At 38.4% G+C, this 16,829-nt stretch overlaps 1 protein-coding gene across 1 annotated transcript in view; it reads left to right on the top strand.

The window, feature by feature from the left end:
- Positions 1-6,401: 6,401 nt before the first annotated feature.
- The window catches only part of slc34a2a (solute carrier family 34 member 2a), a 13,632-nt gene continuing 3,204 nt past the window's right edge, over positions 6,402-16,829 (top strand). The window contains exons 1-12 of the mRNA XM_037674975.1: positions 6,402-6,456; positions 6,862-6,925; positions 7,029-7,139; positions 8,957-9,085; positions 9,228-9,371; positions 9,465-9,576; positions 11,380-11,572; positions 11,899-11,994; positions 12,090-12,210; positions 13,318-13,485; positions 13,647-13,763; positions 13,907-14,031. Coding sequence (XP_037530903.1) covers positions 6,433-6,456; positions 6,862-6,925; positions 7,029-7,139; positions 8,957-9,085; positions 9,228-9,371; positions 9,465-9,576; positions 11,380-11,572; positions 11,899-11,994; positions 12,090-12,210; positions 13,318-13,485; positions 13,647-13,763; positions 13,907-14,031 — 1,404 coding nt within the window. The 5' untranslated portion in view covers positions 6,402-6,432. The remainder of the gene's footprint in view (positions 6,457-6,861; positions 6,926-7,028; positions 7,140-8,956; positions 9,086-9,227; positions 9,372-9,464; positions 9,577-11,379; positions 11,573-11,898; positions 11,995-12,089; positions 12,211-13,317; positions 13,486-13,646; positions 13,764-13,906; positions 14,032-16,829) is intronic.

Below are 16,829 nucleotides of genomic sequence, written 5' to 3'. Positions count from 1 at the left end.
TAATGACCTGTGACAAATTAACACATTTAGTTTCAAATAGCTCCTCCTGTTTCCAGCATGGACCATTTACATTTACAGCCTTTTGATGTCCTCAGATGATCCAAAATGCTGCTGCCACAGATGTAATGAGAGTTACTAGGAGAGATCATCTCTCTCCAGTTTTAGCTTCTCTCCATTGGCTCCCTGTCAAATCCAGAATAGAATTCAAAATCTTACTTCTAACCTACAAAGCTCTCAACAACCTAGCTCCATCTTATATTACAGATCTTATTGTTCCATATTTTCCTAACAGAGCACTTTTCTCTCAAACTGCAGGTTTACTTGTGGTTCCTAAAGTTTCCAAAAGCAGAAGATCTTTCAGTTATCAGGCTCCTCTCTTGTGGAACCAACTTCCAGTTTCTGTCCCTGAGGCTGACACATTGTCCAGTTTTAAGACTGGGATCAAGACTTTCCTTTTTGATAAATCCTATAGTTAGGGTCGGCTTGGGTTTCCTGAGCTATCCCTTAGTTGTGCTGCTATAGGCTTAGACTGCTGGAGGACAAATTGACCACGAGTGGTGGGATGTAACTAAGTACAAATACTTCGTTACTGTACTTAAGTACATTTTTCATGTATCTGTACTTTACTTAAGTAGAGTTAAATGTGGGTACTTTATACTTTTACTCCACTACATTTTACATCAAGTATCTGTACTTTCTACTACACTACATTTCTATAATGTGTTGCGTTACAAGTTACATTCATGTTGCGGCTTTTTGATTTATTATTTACTTTGAAAGTAACCAATGGTGAGAGGGGAGTTGGTCCATTGAATCACTGCAAAGTGGGCAGGTAACGTTAGGCCCGACTTCAAGAAGAGCTGGACCAATGACATATACTGTATTCTAGTATATATGTCACTGAGCTGGGAGCACCCACAGCACCACTAACACACCTAAAATGTATTCCATCGTAAGAGAGTCATCCAGAAGATACGCTCCACCCATGTCCTTATTGAAAGACTGCTCCGTACAACAGGACAGATTCTCTCTCCCAAAAGAGCCAGACTGGACTCAAAAATCTTTGAAAACCAACTTCGTCTGAACTTGAACAAGAAATTCTTGCTGCACTATTAAAATGTGTCAGTTCATGGGATGTTAGGAGACAAGAGATGTCTCCAAATGTCTCGACACTCAGGTCCAAGTTTTAAAAATGGTGTCAGGAAGTTAAAATATTGTTCACTATTGACCCATTACAAGGTTGACTAGACAGTATTTTAACTAGAGTTGATGACAAACTGGAGTTGAAATGATCAGAGCCTGTTCCTTTGTTAGTTTGTTAGTTGTGTCTAATGCTCCTTTTTTCAGGCAGACAACTTTTACTTAAATGTGTTTACTGCAGTTAAAATGACACATTGGTTTTACTTTGTGTTAAATAAAAACTTTCAAAGGTAAAATCATTCCTCTTTCTTATTTTGATTAATGACATTTAACTCTGCATGTCATCCCTGAAATTCTGACACACAGAATCACAAGTCCAAGTGTGAACTGTGTCACAGAGTAAACACAATAAAAACATGTATTATCTGCAGCATCGTTCATTAAATTGGCTCAACACTATTAACGTATTACAGAAAATATACATACGGTACGCAGACTTATAGATATGTAGACCATTGCATTAGGTAATACATTCAGCAAGTACTTTTACTTTTAATACTTTAAGTATTTTAAAAGCAAGTACTTATTTACTTTTACTTAAGTAAAAATGTTAATGTGGCACTTCTACTTTTACTATAGTCCATTTTTGTCTGTTTATTTGTACTTTTACTTAAGTATAGTGTTTGAGTACTTTCTCCACCACTGTTGACCACATTCCTCACTCTGCTGCTGTATTTACTTACTCTGCTCCACCTGCTTGTATTTGTTTCTGTCTTAACATGTGTTGTTGGTTTTTTTATCTTTCCTCCTATAGAAAGCACACCTGGACCTGTCATTCTATGTTTGTCTGTTTCTCCTTCCTGTTCCTCTCAAATCCAGCCAGATGGCCACTTGTCCTGAGCCTGGTTCTGCTGGACGTTTCTTCCTGTTAAAAGGGAGTTTTTCCTTTCCACTGTTGCCACTGTGCTTGCTCAGGATGGGAGACTGTGATGAAGTGCAGATTCAACACACTCTGCTTCCTTAGTTAGAGAACTTTTACTAAATGTCTTCTGTATGCATGTGAATGTTTCTGTGCCCTGAGACGACTTCTGTTGTGACTCGGAGCTATATAAATAAACTGAATTGAATCAGCCCCTGTCTGAACTTGAGATGTGTCGCTGTAAAGCTCGGTAGTCAGCGCCTCAGTCTTGTAATCCTGAGGTTGTGATTTCAAGCTCAGATTGTGTCAGGGAGGACAATCAACATAAAACTATTCCCAAATCTTTCACGTGAGTTCCCTCACTGTGGCCACCGCCGCAGAAAGGAGCAGCTGAAACAACATGTTCGATGGTGAGGGTTGTGGTGGCTCAGTGGTTAATCCTGACTCTACAGGTTAGAACCCAGATCGCAGCAGAATGAGCCTCTGGTGTAAATCAATGCGTCTGCTTCCTGCTGTGACTTCTATACAAGAGAGCATCCAAAATAAAAATGACAACAATTGTAAATGAAATTTTAGTTTATGAAATTTGCAAATCATAGCTTTCTTTTTTTATATATATATTGTATACAACATTCTAGCATCTTCAGAAATGTCCTGAATCATGCTCAGTAATCCAGGTAGAGAAATCCAACGAAGTGAAGTCAGTTCTTCATCAGACTTGATGAATTCTTTTGGATGAATGACTAAATGTTTCAACAAAAACAAACCTTCCAGAATACCTGACTTATGTTAAAATATGCCAAAGCAACAGCAGGACTGTATACACAAAGAACTGAGCGTTTTAATGGCAAGCTGTGAGTGCATAACATACAATTTAAATAAAAATTAAATGACTGCTCAATGTGTTGATGTGGAGCTGTACTCAGAAAGTAATAGTCTTCTTTGAGAAGTGACTAAAAACCCACAAACATCAAATAAAGATACTGTACTTGTGTAAACAGTTTGGCTTGAACAATGTGGCGCAGTAGCATTGCATGAAGCCTAGGTGATGCTGCTGCTCATGTAATCTGACAGCGAGCACTGGAATCATCTCATCCTTTCCACACACTTGCATTTAAGTAATAAAATAAATAAATTAAACAGTGTAGATATGTCTAATGTCTACTGATGCACCTAAACACAGAGGAGGGTTTTAGTCTCTTTCCCCATTTATCCTGGTAAATTTGTTGCCTAACAGAAAGAATCAGACTGAAATGAGTTTTGTTTGGTCTATGCTGTGTGGGCGATGGAGTGTGGCTTCTGGGACAATCTGAGATGAAACCAGTCTCAATGTGGGTCAATTAAACAAATCACCTGGCGTTATTTAGACCTCTGAAGTAATTCCAAGCTTAATATAATGAGACATACTTGTAGATGACCTGTCTGTCACACAGATTCACATCCTCTCTGCCAGTCATCGTCATGTTTTTCTTTCATCTGCGTCTTTAATGGGTCTCCTCATCTGTTCATGTGTCTCTATATATCCACTGTACCTCATGTCCAAATATCTCAGCCTCACCTCTCTAACTCTGTCTACAAACAGTTCAACCTCTTGTACACTCATTTCTTCCTCATCTCCCCTTCCGCCCAAAACAATAGGTTAGATGACTGAACTCAGACATGATTTAGCATTGTTAAACAAAACGTGAGCTACTGAAGTCCAGCATGACATGGCAGCAACAATTTCTGCTTTAAATGACCTTTAATGTTCAGTTTTTGTATAAACTATGTGCAAAACAGAATTAGCATCTATCGAACTGTCAGTAAGGCAGGGATCTGCTACATGCCATAATAGTTTGATCATGAAGAACAAACAGAAACGTAAGAAGATGTATGTAAAGGGCCACACACTGCACTTATAATAAACTGGGCATGTGAATGAAACTAAACAAACATTTAACAAATGCCCCAGTCAGTGAGCTGCAGTATAAGTTTAGGTGTATGTAAAGCAATGGGTCTAAAAAATAAAACTACGCCTCAAATACTGTTTTCTATGAGTTGATGTTTGTTGATTCATATAGTAACTTGTTCTTTTTTTTCTTCAAAACGGAATAAAACTTTATTGCCATTGTTTGAGGAACAATAAAACACGTTTGAGAAGCTTTAGTGTTGGCCAAAGACAAGGAATGAAATCAGCTGAAAATTTAGGCTAAAAGAAAATAGAACAAAAGGAGGTTCTAAAGGAACAAAAGAACAGTCCAGTTTCTGTCTCTTGACTCCGACTGCAAAGAGGAGAGGTTGTGCATTTAACAGATTGAGGATAAAAACCGTTTTTAGTCCGTTTGCAGCTCTGAGGTGTTTGTATCTCCTTCCAGAGAGCAGTAGTGAGAACAGGTGACGTCCAAGGTGAGTGTGGTCTTCCAGAATACAACTGGTTTTCTGCCACTCTCACCACCTGCTGCAGGTCTTTTCTGTCCTCTGTAGAGCAGCTAGAAAACCACAGTGCACGGCTGTAGTTCAGAAGGGTATCATTGAGTGGCGAGAAACATCAGCTTATTTTAGCTTATCAAGGAAATAAACTCTCTGCTGGGTCTTCCCTACCTGATGGGGAGAGGTGATCTAGGAGAGATCGGTTGAAATGTGTTCCAAGAGAGACCTAAGAACTTGAAGGTCTTAACTCTCTTTATCTTTTGCCGAGTATGGAGAGGGAGTGTTCAGTGTTCTCTGATCTCCTAAAGTCAATCATCATTTTTTTGTTTTTTTAAATTCCAGGTTTTTTACTGAACAGTATTTTGTCGGCTGTGGAACCTTCTCCCTGTAAATGGTAAAGGAACTGTAGTTATACATCACCTTTCTATCTGATCAAGACACTCAAAGTGCTTTACAACACAACCTGTGTCCTCATTTACCCATTCATACAGCACTCTACTAGATCTATTCAAATAATAATCAGAGCTTTATCACATTCATACACGGATGGGACACATATCAGAGGCAATGAGGGGTTCAGTGTCTTGCCCAAGGGCACTTCAGCATGTGACTGCAGGTGGTCTCGAACCCCCAAGTCTCGCATTGGAGGATGACTGCTCTAACCAGTCAGCCAATATGCCACCTTATAAGCTTTCTTTTTGTTAGTTATCTGTTGTAATATGGCAGTACTGTCAGCAATTTCACAATGATGTTACAGAGGTGGATGTAGGAATAATCATGAGTGAAGAGTAATTAAAGAGGCTGAGGACACACCCCTGTGGTGCGCCTTTGCTCAGAACAAGAGTGGATGATCTGTGAGTTCTAATCCTGACATCCCGTGATTGTTTTAGTGGTAATTAATTATTGAATGCTCTAAAAACACCATAACTATGTGTGGGTTAGTAGGTGGGATTTATTGTTCCACATCTGTAGTGCATGTACTCTGGCTCCTAAAATATGAAAAACCAATCAATCAGAACCTTATTTATACACAACTTTTCATACAAAGTACAACACAGCAACACAGGGTACGTTATAGGGAAAAGCTATGTTTAAAACTCAATTAAATGCATGTAAATGAGATTTTTGGCTTCACTTCTGCACAACAGAAGTAGACAGAGCCGCTTCATCAATCTTTATAGTCTTTGATTAAGACTGGTACCAAACAATAAAATGTTTTGTATTTGTATGGCACTAAAACAACGACCGTCGGTCTCAACAATTGAAAGTTAGTACATTAGTTTGTCCTGGACTGACCTTAAACGGAAGTTGCTAGATTTATAGGTTAGAACTTGAGCCATTGATGTTCCAAAGTATTGATCGTTGAGTAACTATATTAAGAAAATCAATAAATGTTTGTCCTGAAATAGAAAATAGCGACATTCAAAAACTCAGGTTGAGCCTGCATGACTAGTGTCCCATTCTGCACCCCTCCCTCACACTAGTCATCCCCATTAGGTCTGGATAAACCTTTTCCAGGGGGAGCCAGCCTCTGCCAGTCCAACCGAACGCTCAACCAGCTGGAGTTAGTCGCTTTCACACTAAAGGAGAGTGTTCAGCCAAAAAGACCAGACCTCCTCATCGGTGGACATGATTAACTACAGAACTTGTTGTGGGTTTTCTAGGAGGAAAAACCTGCTCCTTAGTCTTTTTAATTGAACAGCAGCAGCAGGAAGAGCCCACCAGCTCAACACGGATCACAGGGCAGGAACAATGTGAGTTTAAATTGCAACACAGCACATGCCAAGCAAGGCTTATCAAAGTTTGAAAGGTGTGTTCAGCTTATCTACAAGACGGAGAAGTGCCTGTTGATGAGAAAGCTGCACATCCCACATTCCTCTGATGCCTCCCAACCTTTCCACCTTATATGAGTGGAGGCAGCGATTCTGTACCTGAAGCTCAGGTGAGCTCTGCGCCAAGGAAGGATGAACTCACTCCACCAGCCTGAGGTGAGCACAAAGATAAGAACTGGATACAAGAGTGTTTTATTCAAGGTTTAGGAATTAGACCTAAGCAGCGAATGAATGAAGATTATTTCCGGTGTGGCGAGTCTGTACCATCGATTTAACTGTGATTTTGTGGCAGTGAATGGAATTTTACTGCAGCCACAGCATGTGACAAGATCAATAAGCTGGCATGTGATGAACACTGTGTGCATGTGTGTTCCTCTGTGTTCATATTGTTTCAAATTAAAGTCTATCACTGCATCGTTTGTGTTGCTCATCTGTTGTCCCTACTTGTTTGCTGCAACTGAGAATATTTTGGGTGATAAGAAAACAAGCTTTTTATAAAATACTAATGAACCTGTGGACAAAGACACAGCTTTGAATATGTGTTTTATTCTTTTTTTTTAGCCGAATGTCGCTCAGGATAAAAGTAAAGAAGACCAGGATGAGGAAAGTGGGGATAAATACAAAGGTCTTCTTTTTACCTGTACAGATTTTAAAGCAAATTATTTGACCTTTCACCATTTTACAAACACAGTAAGTGTTAACTGCTTTCAATATCTTGTTGGTTCTAGATGTCAAGACAAGTCCTACACATTCCACCATGGCCTTGGCTGAGGAGGATTCAGAGGAGCCAGACCCCTGGGATCTGCCAGAGCTGCAGGACACAGGTGTCCCGTGGTCAGGTGAGAACTCAAACAGTCCCGCGCTCAGAAAGAAATCTGTTCACGTTCGGTTTAGCAGAAATCCATGTCCTGTAAATGCAAGATGCTTCTTAAAACTTCTAAAAATTAATGCAAATAAAAATACTATTAATGAAGCTTTAAAGCAGATTTTGAACTATTTTTTTTTTTTTTGCTTCCATCACAATTTTTGATTCACCTCTCTGCCAGCGTGGGAAACCAATGCAACCATCAAACTGTGTGGTGGGATTGGGAATCGTGTTGTGCTTGTTGGTATTTGGTACAAGTTTGGTCACAGAAAGTTGGACTTTTAAGCAACTTAACTGTGTTTTTAATATATTCAACTGTTCATTATATTTTAAGAACTTACCAGAAATCGCAAAACTTAAAGTGATATCACTTTTCATCAGTTTAAACTTCCCAAATCTTTTTACAAACTCCGATTCCCACACATTCCTTTTACAGATGAAACATTGTTGTCTTCTTTGGATGGACGAAACAGAAGCTTGTGGTCTTCAAACATTGATGTGCGTGAAGACCACAAGCTTCTGTTGTTTCTGGTCAAGTTTGAACTCAGTATGATGTTTTAGTACAGTAACAGTTTGTCTGAGAAGTATTTTCTAGAGTTATTACGAGTGCTGCTGCGAGCGACAGACTTGTGTCATCACTAATGAACTACCGGCAGCTGCTTTATTGTTTTTTTATTTTGGTCTTGCTTCTTTTCACTTCTCATACAGTTCAAACCATCAAAAAAGGTATTTTGTCGTCTTAGATTATCATCATAGAAGTAAGTCTTAAAGTATTATTGGATTTTATAGAAGAAGGTTGGTTTTAGTTTGGAGTGTCTGCATCAGCATCCGTCAAAATGTCTCCAGAAATGTTCTAGTTTGATTTTTGTTAATAAAAATGCACATATGCTGTATCTTGAAAATTTCTCCCAGGATTTCATGATTGTTTCCAAGAATAATACATCAGTTACTATTCTAATTATTTGGAAAACAATTAAACATAATAAATGATAGGATTCATGTAGTAGTCACACAAACTGCTGAGTCTGTGCCAAGATGTGACGGTCCAGATGTGTGAGGGTGCGACAAGCCGAGGTGCTTTCTCTCTTGTTTACAACGGCAGCAGGAAAGGTCAAGTCTGAATGCAGAAAATAATAATTATGAATTATGTTACTAATAGCTATGCAAAAATAACATTTTATGCATCTCACACAACTAAAAACAGTCTCATTTTACCTCTGAAGCATGTTTTTTTTTGCAAACATGTCACAAAAAACTTTTTTTTAAATATTACAAAAAAACATGCAATCCATTTTTAATCTAGCCCCTTCCACACAGTTTCCATCCATCCATCCATCCATCCATCCATCCATCCATCCATCCATCCATCCATCCATCCATCCATCCATCCATCCATCCATCCATCCATCCATCCATCCATCCGTCCATTATCTTTACCTGCTTCTCCTTTCTGGGTCACAGGGATTGTCTATCTCCATCAGTCCCTGTGCAAGAAGCGGGAGACAACCTGGACAAGTCCATTGCAGAGACACAGAGAGACAAATAAGACAAACCACCGTTCACACCCACACGGACCATTTAGTAATGAACCTAATGTACATGTTTTTACTATGTCGGAGAAAACTGGAGTATCTGCGTTCATGGAGCGAACACACAAACTCCAGCCAGAATGGCTCGAAGGCTAACCGGCGACCTTCTAGTTGAGAGGCGACAGCTCCACAAACTGTGCCACCGTGCTGCTCTTGCACACAACTTCACTCATAAATTGGCCCTTGCTTTTGGTCGTTTCAGCTCTGGATACCAAGGGGAAGGTGCTGAGAGTGCTGGTGTCAGTCATAAAGTTTATACTGCTGCTGGGCCTCCTCTACATGTTCATCTGTTCCCTCGACATCCTCAGTTCAGCTTTTCAACTCGTTGGAGGTAAACTTGTTTCATGCCTGGGACGCATTTGCAAATATAATATTGAGCTAATAACGTGCATGTAACAGCTTGTTCATTAAAACAATGTAAGGTTGTCTGGGTGTTTCATTGTTGGATGACCCACACTTTTTACCCCGTACAGGTAAAACGGCAGGTAACATCTTCCAAGACAGCTCCATTTTGTCCAATCCGCTGGCTGGTTTGGTCATCGGTGTTCTGGTTACTTTGCTGGTCCAAAGCTCCTCCACCTCCTCATCTATAGTTGTCAGCATGGTCTCCTCTGGAAGTGAGCATGAAACACTAAAACTCACAAAAGAATACAGACAAATGATGATGAAGCTTCTGTAGACTGATGAAGGAGCTCTGTGTCCTCTGACAGTTTTAACAGTTCAGGTGGCTGTTCCCATCATCATGGGCACCAACATTGGCACCTCTGTGACAAACACGCTGGTCGCCATGACGCAGGCTGGTGACCGCAGCACCTTTCGCAGGTAAAAGCTTTATCTTTCACAGAAAGACTTGTTCTCAGTTTATTATAAAAAATGAGAGAAAGCAAATCTTGAAAACAATTCAGAAGTGTGGCTATGATATATATATATATATATATATATATATATATATATATATATATATACACACACACACATAATAATACACTAATCACACTAAATAATTGTTGAAATATATCATCTTTTATATATAAAAAATAAAACCCTTCAGTCTTTGGATAAAAGACGAAATGCTTCATCAAAGAAGAACCCGTCCAGAAGACCTGACTCAACCTTGTTAGATGTATCTACCTGGATTATTGATCCTGCAATTAAAAGCTAATTAAAGACAGCATCCTTTCAAGGAGTGCATGTTGCCCACTGCCTTTCATGCTAATGCTTTAAAGTAAAATGATCTTCTGTTATGAATGATGGTGATGTGCAGGTTTGATTTGGTTCAAACCTTTAAAAAAGGTCTCACACAAAAGCACCAGATCTCACACTCATGGTTTATGTTTGTAGTGACTATCAGCTAGTAGAACGTCAAATTCTGGCTCAACATCTATAAAATTAACTTCTATATCTATTTTTATGTTGGCTAATGTTGATTAGCTGTGAGCAAAAGTCAATTAGTTATAGATATACATTCAATAGCACAAACTGTTTAACATTTTATACTGTTTTTTTAACATTTTATATTTTTGTTATTGTTGGGTGTAACTGGGACCCTGTGCACATAATTTCATTCCACCTCATGTACCACATGTGATGAGAATGACAAAACCCTACTTGAACTTGAACGTAAACAAAAATGGCAGCAAACACTAGTTTGTCTCCAAGCTGCCTCTGTTCATAAATCACTGATGAGCCGACCACGTCCTGCACAGATGTGAGCTTTCAGAAATAAAGCAGGACTTCCTGGACTCAGCTGTGTTGATGCGGACAACTACGCAGTAAATATGTGAGATGCTCACACATACTCATAGTGTTTTAAAAAGAGCATTTCACGGAACTTGCCACCAATGAGTAAATAAAAGAAAAATAAAGTCACGAAACCCTCACCATGCTCTGACACTGTTTAAAAATACTTTGTCCATCCTGAGACCTTCCTCCACCGATCAGTCTGTAAATCAACTATATTTGGTCTTGCTTCGTCTGAATTCTGTCGTCAGTCAAAAAGCAAGAAAACCTTTTCACCTCTTCATAGTACCACGGATTTTATGGATGTATTATAAATATTAAAAAAGAGTTGATAGTACAAACAAATGCTGCTGTTGCGAGGTTTAAAAAATGGCACGTTTGATTCTTGTGAAGGAGACTTTCTGGCCAACCTGCAGTCTGTTGACGTTGAATCTTCAGCTCAACTCGGCTCGCTTGGAGTCAGAGTATTTCTGAGAACAGAGCTGAAAGTGGGTGGGACCACCCAACGGAAAGACTCTGGACCCGCACTGAATGGACCCAAGTACGACCCAGTGGAGCCTTTTTACAAGGGCCAATACCACACTGAATTAACTCAGCGCAGCAATTCTCTTTATGGTTAGTCTGTTTAAAAAAAATAAAATAATAATAATGGGCATCGTCAGTGAGCTTCTCATCTATAATGAACCTGTTCATTGATTTTTGGGCTTTAAAGTCCTCTGTATTTACCTTAAAACATGCAAAAGCAAAAACAGCACATCAGAACATATGACTCGTTGTTTAAATAAAATATATTAAATATAGGTCTTGGAAACGGTCATCAAGAACTAGAATTATAAAGTAAAAACTTTAGAATAATCAGATGTCTTTTTTTCACCTTTCACCCAGAGCTTTTGCGGGGGCCACTGTCCACGACTTCTTTAACTGGCTGTCTGTACTGGTGCTGCTGCCTCTGGAAGTGGCCAGTGGTTATTTGTACGTTCTCACTAAACTCATCACGGACTCATTTCAAATCCAGAGTGGAGAGGCCCCAGACCTGTTAAACGTCATCACTGACGTCCTCACAGAGTCCATTATACAGGTAAGAAATCACATTAATATAATCATTAATATAGTAATCTTTTACTTGTCCGGACTGTTCTTCATGTATTGGTTTGAACAGTAGAACATTAGAGCATAAAAATGAAGCACAATATCAAAAACAGTTTTTTATGAGGAAAATGGTTTGCAGTGCCCTGAAAGGTTTCTGGGTGATTCAAACTAACATTGGATACTTAATACTTTCAATTACTGGGATTTTGTTGTTTTCATGTCCTCAGCTTTATCACAGTGATAAGGAGCCATTATAAAAGGTTGTTATCTTTCTCGTGGATGAACTCAGTTCTTCTCTTTGTCTTCCTGACTCAGCTAGATGAATCTGTCATTAGTGAAATAGCCACTGGAAACCCAGAAGCCCAAAACAAGAGCCTCATCAAGAAATGGTGCCAAACCTACACCAACACAGTAAGACATGTACAAAAATGTAAAATATACTATTCGTACCTGGTACGGTGACAAATTGTTAATAAAATAATCTGTGTCTGTCACTGTGTTTTTAGACATTAATGAACGTCACGGTTCCAGGTCCAGAGAACTGTACGTCTCCCTCCCTCTGCTGGTTCGATGGCAACAGCACCATCACGCTGAAGAACGTATCTGAGACTTATGACATCAAGAAATGTAGGAACAGCAGCATAAAGTGGGAACATTTTTCACTGTATTAGAGAGAAAAAACTGTATAAAACATCTAAATAACATTTATTATCACAGAAAGTGTCCTATTAAGGACACAACTCATTTCAACAGTACCTACAAGCAGCAGTAGCATTTTTCTCACAAGGATAGATGCTAACAAATATGTTTTTAGCTGTAGCACAAAAAAGGAGAACAACAAAATACAGAAGAAATAGTTTGCACTTGTTCTTGTTAACAAGCTTGCGTTAGCACTGCAGTACAGTAAGCGACTGCTTTTCCTAAAGGAATGTGTGTTTTGTTCCTTTTGACATTGGAAGTCAGAAAATTCAAGTTCAAAGTCAGAAAAATACACTGTAATGACCTCAAAATTAGAATTTTACCTCAGAAAGGAGAAAATTTCTGACAAACCCACCTCAAAACAATATGGCTGTCTCACACAATAAAGTAGGATAGCTACTGTAAATGAAAAACAATATATTTTAGTTTGAATCCCATTAATTCAGTCAGACACAAAGTGTTGTACCTTCTAGGATACATGTTACAGTGTTTGAATACAAAGAATGTAGACAAATACACAGTTTTTAGCTTGTAGTGGTAATAGGTTAGCCTGGTTACTGCGCACGTGTTGAATTAGAAAAGTCGCAGCCCCATTACTTTAAAACTAAGATTATGACTTGTGGGATTCAACAAAGTTCAGTCATGTCATCTGGACAGTTTCTTTTTTTGTTGTTGTTGAGATGTTTCGTCCTTCATCCAAATGTCCTGACTGAACTTTGTTATATTTTTTTACCTTGATTATTGAGCATGAACTTTTGTTTATAATTTATAGGCAGATAAATAAAGTTAATAGTGTGTTATGTTGGTATTGCTAATAATGTTGCTAATAGTAGCTATTAGAAGGTAGCAGTTCTGTTTGGACATGTCTGTGAAAGGCCCAAGATAAATTTTACACTGTTGTTGATATACATATGAAAGTTTTTGTTCCAGTGTGTGCTACCACTTCATTTGCCTGTTTGTGTCACTATGTAATACATGGTGTATAAGTGTGTAAGATCTGACTTTTTATTCCATGTTCCACTTTTGTTTGTGTAGGTCAACACCTTTTTGTGGATGTGAACCTGTCTGATTTGGCAGTGGGGCTGATCCTGCTGGCTCTGTCTTTGCTGGTTCTATGTTCCTGTTTAATTCTCATTGTCAAGTTGCTCAACTCCATGCTGAAGGGACAGGTTGCTGCAGTCATCAAAAAGATCCTCAACACCGGTGAGCAGTGCCCCACACTGGTTACTCAGTCAGCTACTTGCGATGGGGTCTCTCTTGTAAATGAGGCCCCGAGGCTCATTGGGATTAACCTGTATAAATAAAGGTTGAATGAATGAACTGATGAGCAGAACGTTAATGTGCATGTTCACACGTGTGTGCAGATTTCCCATTTCCATTTGGCTGGGTCACAGGTTACATTGCCATCTTAGTTGGTGCTGGAATGACTTTTATTGTGCAGAGCAGTTCAGTGTTCACATCTGCCATTACTCCACTCGTTGGTGAGGTCAACCATTCATCTATCTTATTTGTTTGTCTCGTTTATGATTCTGTTACTTAAATGTAAAAATGAAGTACAAGAATGATACAAGAAGTGATGTTATGAGCATTCACATTTTAACCAGTATCTGTTTTGGTTGTATAGGTATTGGTGTCATCAGCATAGAGAGGGCGTACCCACTGTCTTTGGGCTCAAATATTGGGACCACTACCACAGCTATTCTGGCAGCCATGGCGAGTCCTGGTGACACGTTGGCTGATGCTCTACAGGTGAGAAATCAGTTCAGAAAGGCTTGGTTACTGTTACAATATCTGATAGATTATGCATTCAGTTAAAAAATAAATAAATAAAAGAAAGAAAGCCTGGAAACTAAATTAAAGTGGTGTGACTAAAACTTACACTATGAGCATTAGCCTAAATGACATTGTTGCTAAAACATGTTCATTACGGTTAAAACACTGAGTATGACAGACAAAACTGGTGACTTTTGAAGGGCTTTCAAAAATGACTATCATTTAGGAAATACAGTTTTTTTTTCTGACACAAAAATGTACCATAAAAATTGCTTAATTACATGGAAATAAGAAAACAGGGGTTAATTTAACCATTGTTTTGGAATAAAGTTGTTAGGTAGTTGATGAAATAATTTTAGGTAATGGTCACCCAAGGTTGAATTTAAGTAACCTTAACATTTTTTAACTATCAGTCATTAGACATTTAATTTAAACAATAATAATAATAAAAAAATAATAATTTAAACAATCAAAAAAATTAACTTTATAATTTATAACAATGAGCAACAAAAAAAATATTGTCATTTATTAATTACTGTTTGCTGCTAACCTTTATAAATTGTGATTCTACGTGAAGGAACAAATTGGAAATTAGTATAAAATTACTAACTTCTTGTCTACTGATGCTTTAGAGAATCATTTACAGTTTTTAAAGGCCTCAAGTACTGATACAAAGTACACGTTATACACTAATGATACTGTACCTCAATAACACCTGCTGATTACATATCCTACTTGTGTTCCTTGAAGTTATGTGAATTATCATATTCAGTAGTTAATGATTATAGAACCATATAGTAATCATTAAGTTAACTTTTTGTATCCCTTGGGGAAAGTGAAACATGACACACAGTAGATAATTTGTATTAATACATTAATTTCTATTACATAATAATTAAATTCTTAATTTATTTTTCTTCAAGTTATGTGAGGCATCATACTAATTACTGAACCATTAATCCATCCTTATCTGACCATTACCGGGTAGTTTCTATTGCATCTCAGTAAATGAAATAAAACCATGATGGGACTAGTTTGTGTGTTAATGATTACTGGGCCATTATTTTAAATCATAACTTCACCATTTGTTTATTCTCACCGTAGACTCATCAATAACTGTTATTGCCTACATATTTGTTGTTTTAATTATTTATCCAGTAGTATTTCATCCAAGTTCCTGAACTAGTTTCAACAATTGGGAATTAATGCACCTATTGCTTAATGTTGCCCAATCCACTGTGCACCAGGCCACCAGGTGCTCACTTATAACCCTCTCTGATAAGTCTGGCTGCATAGAGAAACCCACGGTATGGCTAGTCCTGGCAAGGTATCTTGGGCCCTCATTATAATGAGGAGTTTTGATTTGTGATTGTTTAACCCATCACCCAGATCCATTTTGCTGTAGGAGAAAATAACAGGAGCAAACTGTCCCAACTGTATAGCTTCCGGGGTCCTTGAGACACAAACATTTCCACCACAACAAACTGGTCATTCAAAGGTGAATATGAAGCAACCAGAAGGAAGATCAGCACCTATGGTACAAATCTGAGGTCATCGTCCTGGTAAAGGGTGGATGACCACGTCGAGGTTGAGCTATTGTCCCAAGTGGAAGAGTTCAAGTATATTGCAGTCTAGTTGCCAAGTTTGGGTAGATTAGAATGTGATAGGTGGAATTGGAAAAGGGTCTGCATTGATGCAACCACAGCACCAGTCTGTTGTGGTAAAGAAAGAGCTGAGCCAAAAGGTAAAAGCTGTCAACAAACCAGTCAATCAATTGTCTAACCGTCATCTATGACCGTTAGCTCTGGGTAGTGACTGAATGAATGAGACTGTAAAAACAAGTGGCTGACACACCCATATAGAGAAGGGGAGGCTTTTAGCTTTTTGAGAGGCTTAATTTACACAAAGCTTTTTATCAAGTGAAATCAGAACAATTCAGTTATATTTTGGCTATTTGTCTACACAACAACATCAATCAAATTCTCAGACAAAGACACTTTTAAAATCCTGGTCTCAGAGTGGAAGTTTTTCAAAACTTCTGGCATTGTTTTGCAGGAATATGCAATTTGCCTGAAAGTGAATGTGCTTGCAGTCAGTCAGTAGTTTAGGAATGGCTACAAAATAATTTACAAGGCCCTAAACATTCCCAGGAATTCTATTAAATTCATTATCTAGAAATGGAAGCTTATAGGAGGACATATTTATACAGTATCTAACAAGAGCAAGTTGTCCTCACAAGCTGCCAATGCGCAAGAAAGAAAAGACTGAGAAGCCACTTAAGACACCTGTGACCACCCTGGATGAGTTGCAAACTTCACCAAGTGGGACAGGAGACACATGCATACAGCAACTATTGCATAGGTTCTTCGTCAGTCTAAGGTCATAGGACGGACAGTGGCAAAAATAAAGTCACTGTTGAAGAAAACATATTAAATCTCAGCTAAAGTTTGCCAGTTGTGGGTTTACATCTAGGCTCATCACACATGTGTTGTTGACATGTAGAGCATGATGAGGGCACAGGAAAGCGTCCTGAGGACATAGAAAATTGATGAAAAATAACAATTTAGTAATCAAGGTTTTTCAGATTTGCTGTGATCTAGCCTTGTTTTGAAAATCAGCCTGTTTTTCCCATCCATCCATCCATCCATCCATCCATCCATCCATCCATCCATCCATCCATCCATCCATCCATACATACATACATACATACATACATACATACATACATACATACATACATACATACATACATACATACATACATACATACATAC

The sequence above is a fragment of the Nematolebias whitei genome, chromosome 3, assembly GCF_014905685.2.
Source record: "Nematolebias whitei isolate Nwh7 chromosome 3, NemWhi1, whole genome shotgun sequence".
Classification (NCBI taxonomy): domain Eukaryota; kingdom Metazoa; phylum Chordata; class Actinopteri; order Cyprinodontiformes; family Rivulidae; genus Nematolebias; species Nematolebias whitei.
This window is presented reverse-complemented; position numbering and strand designations above follow the sequence as displayed.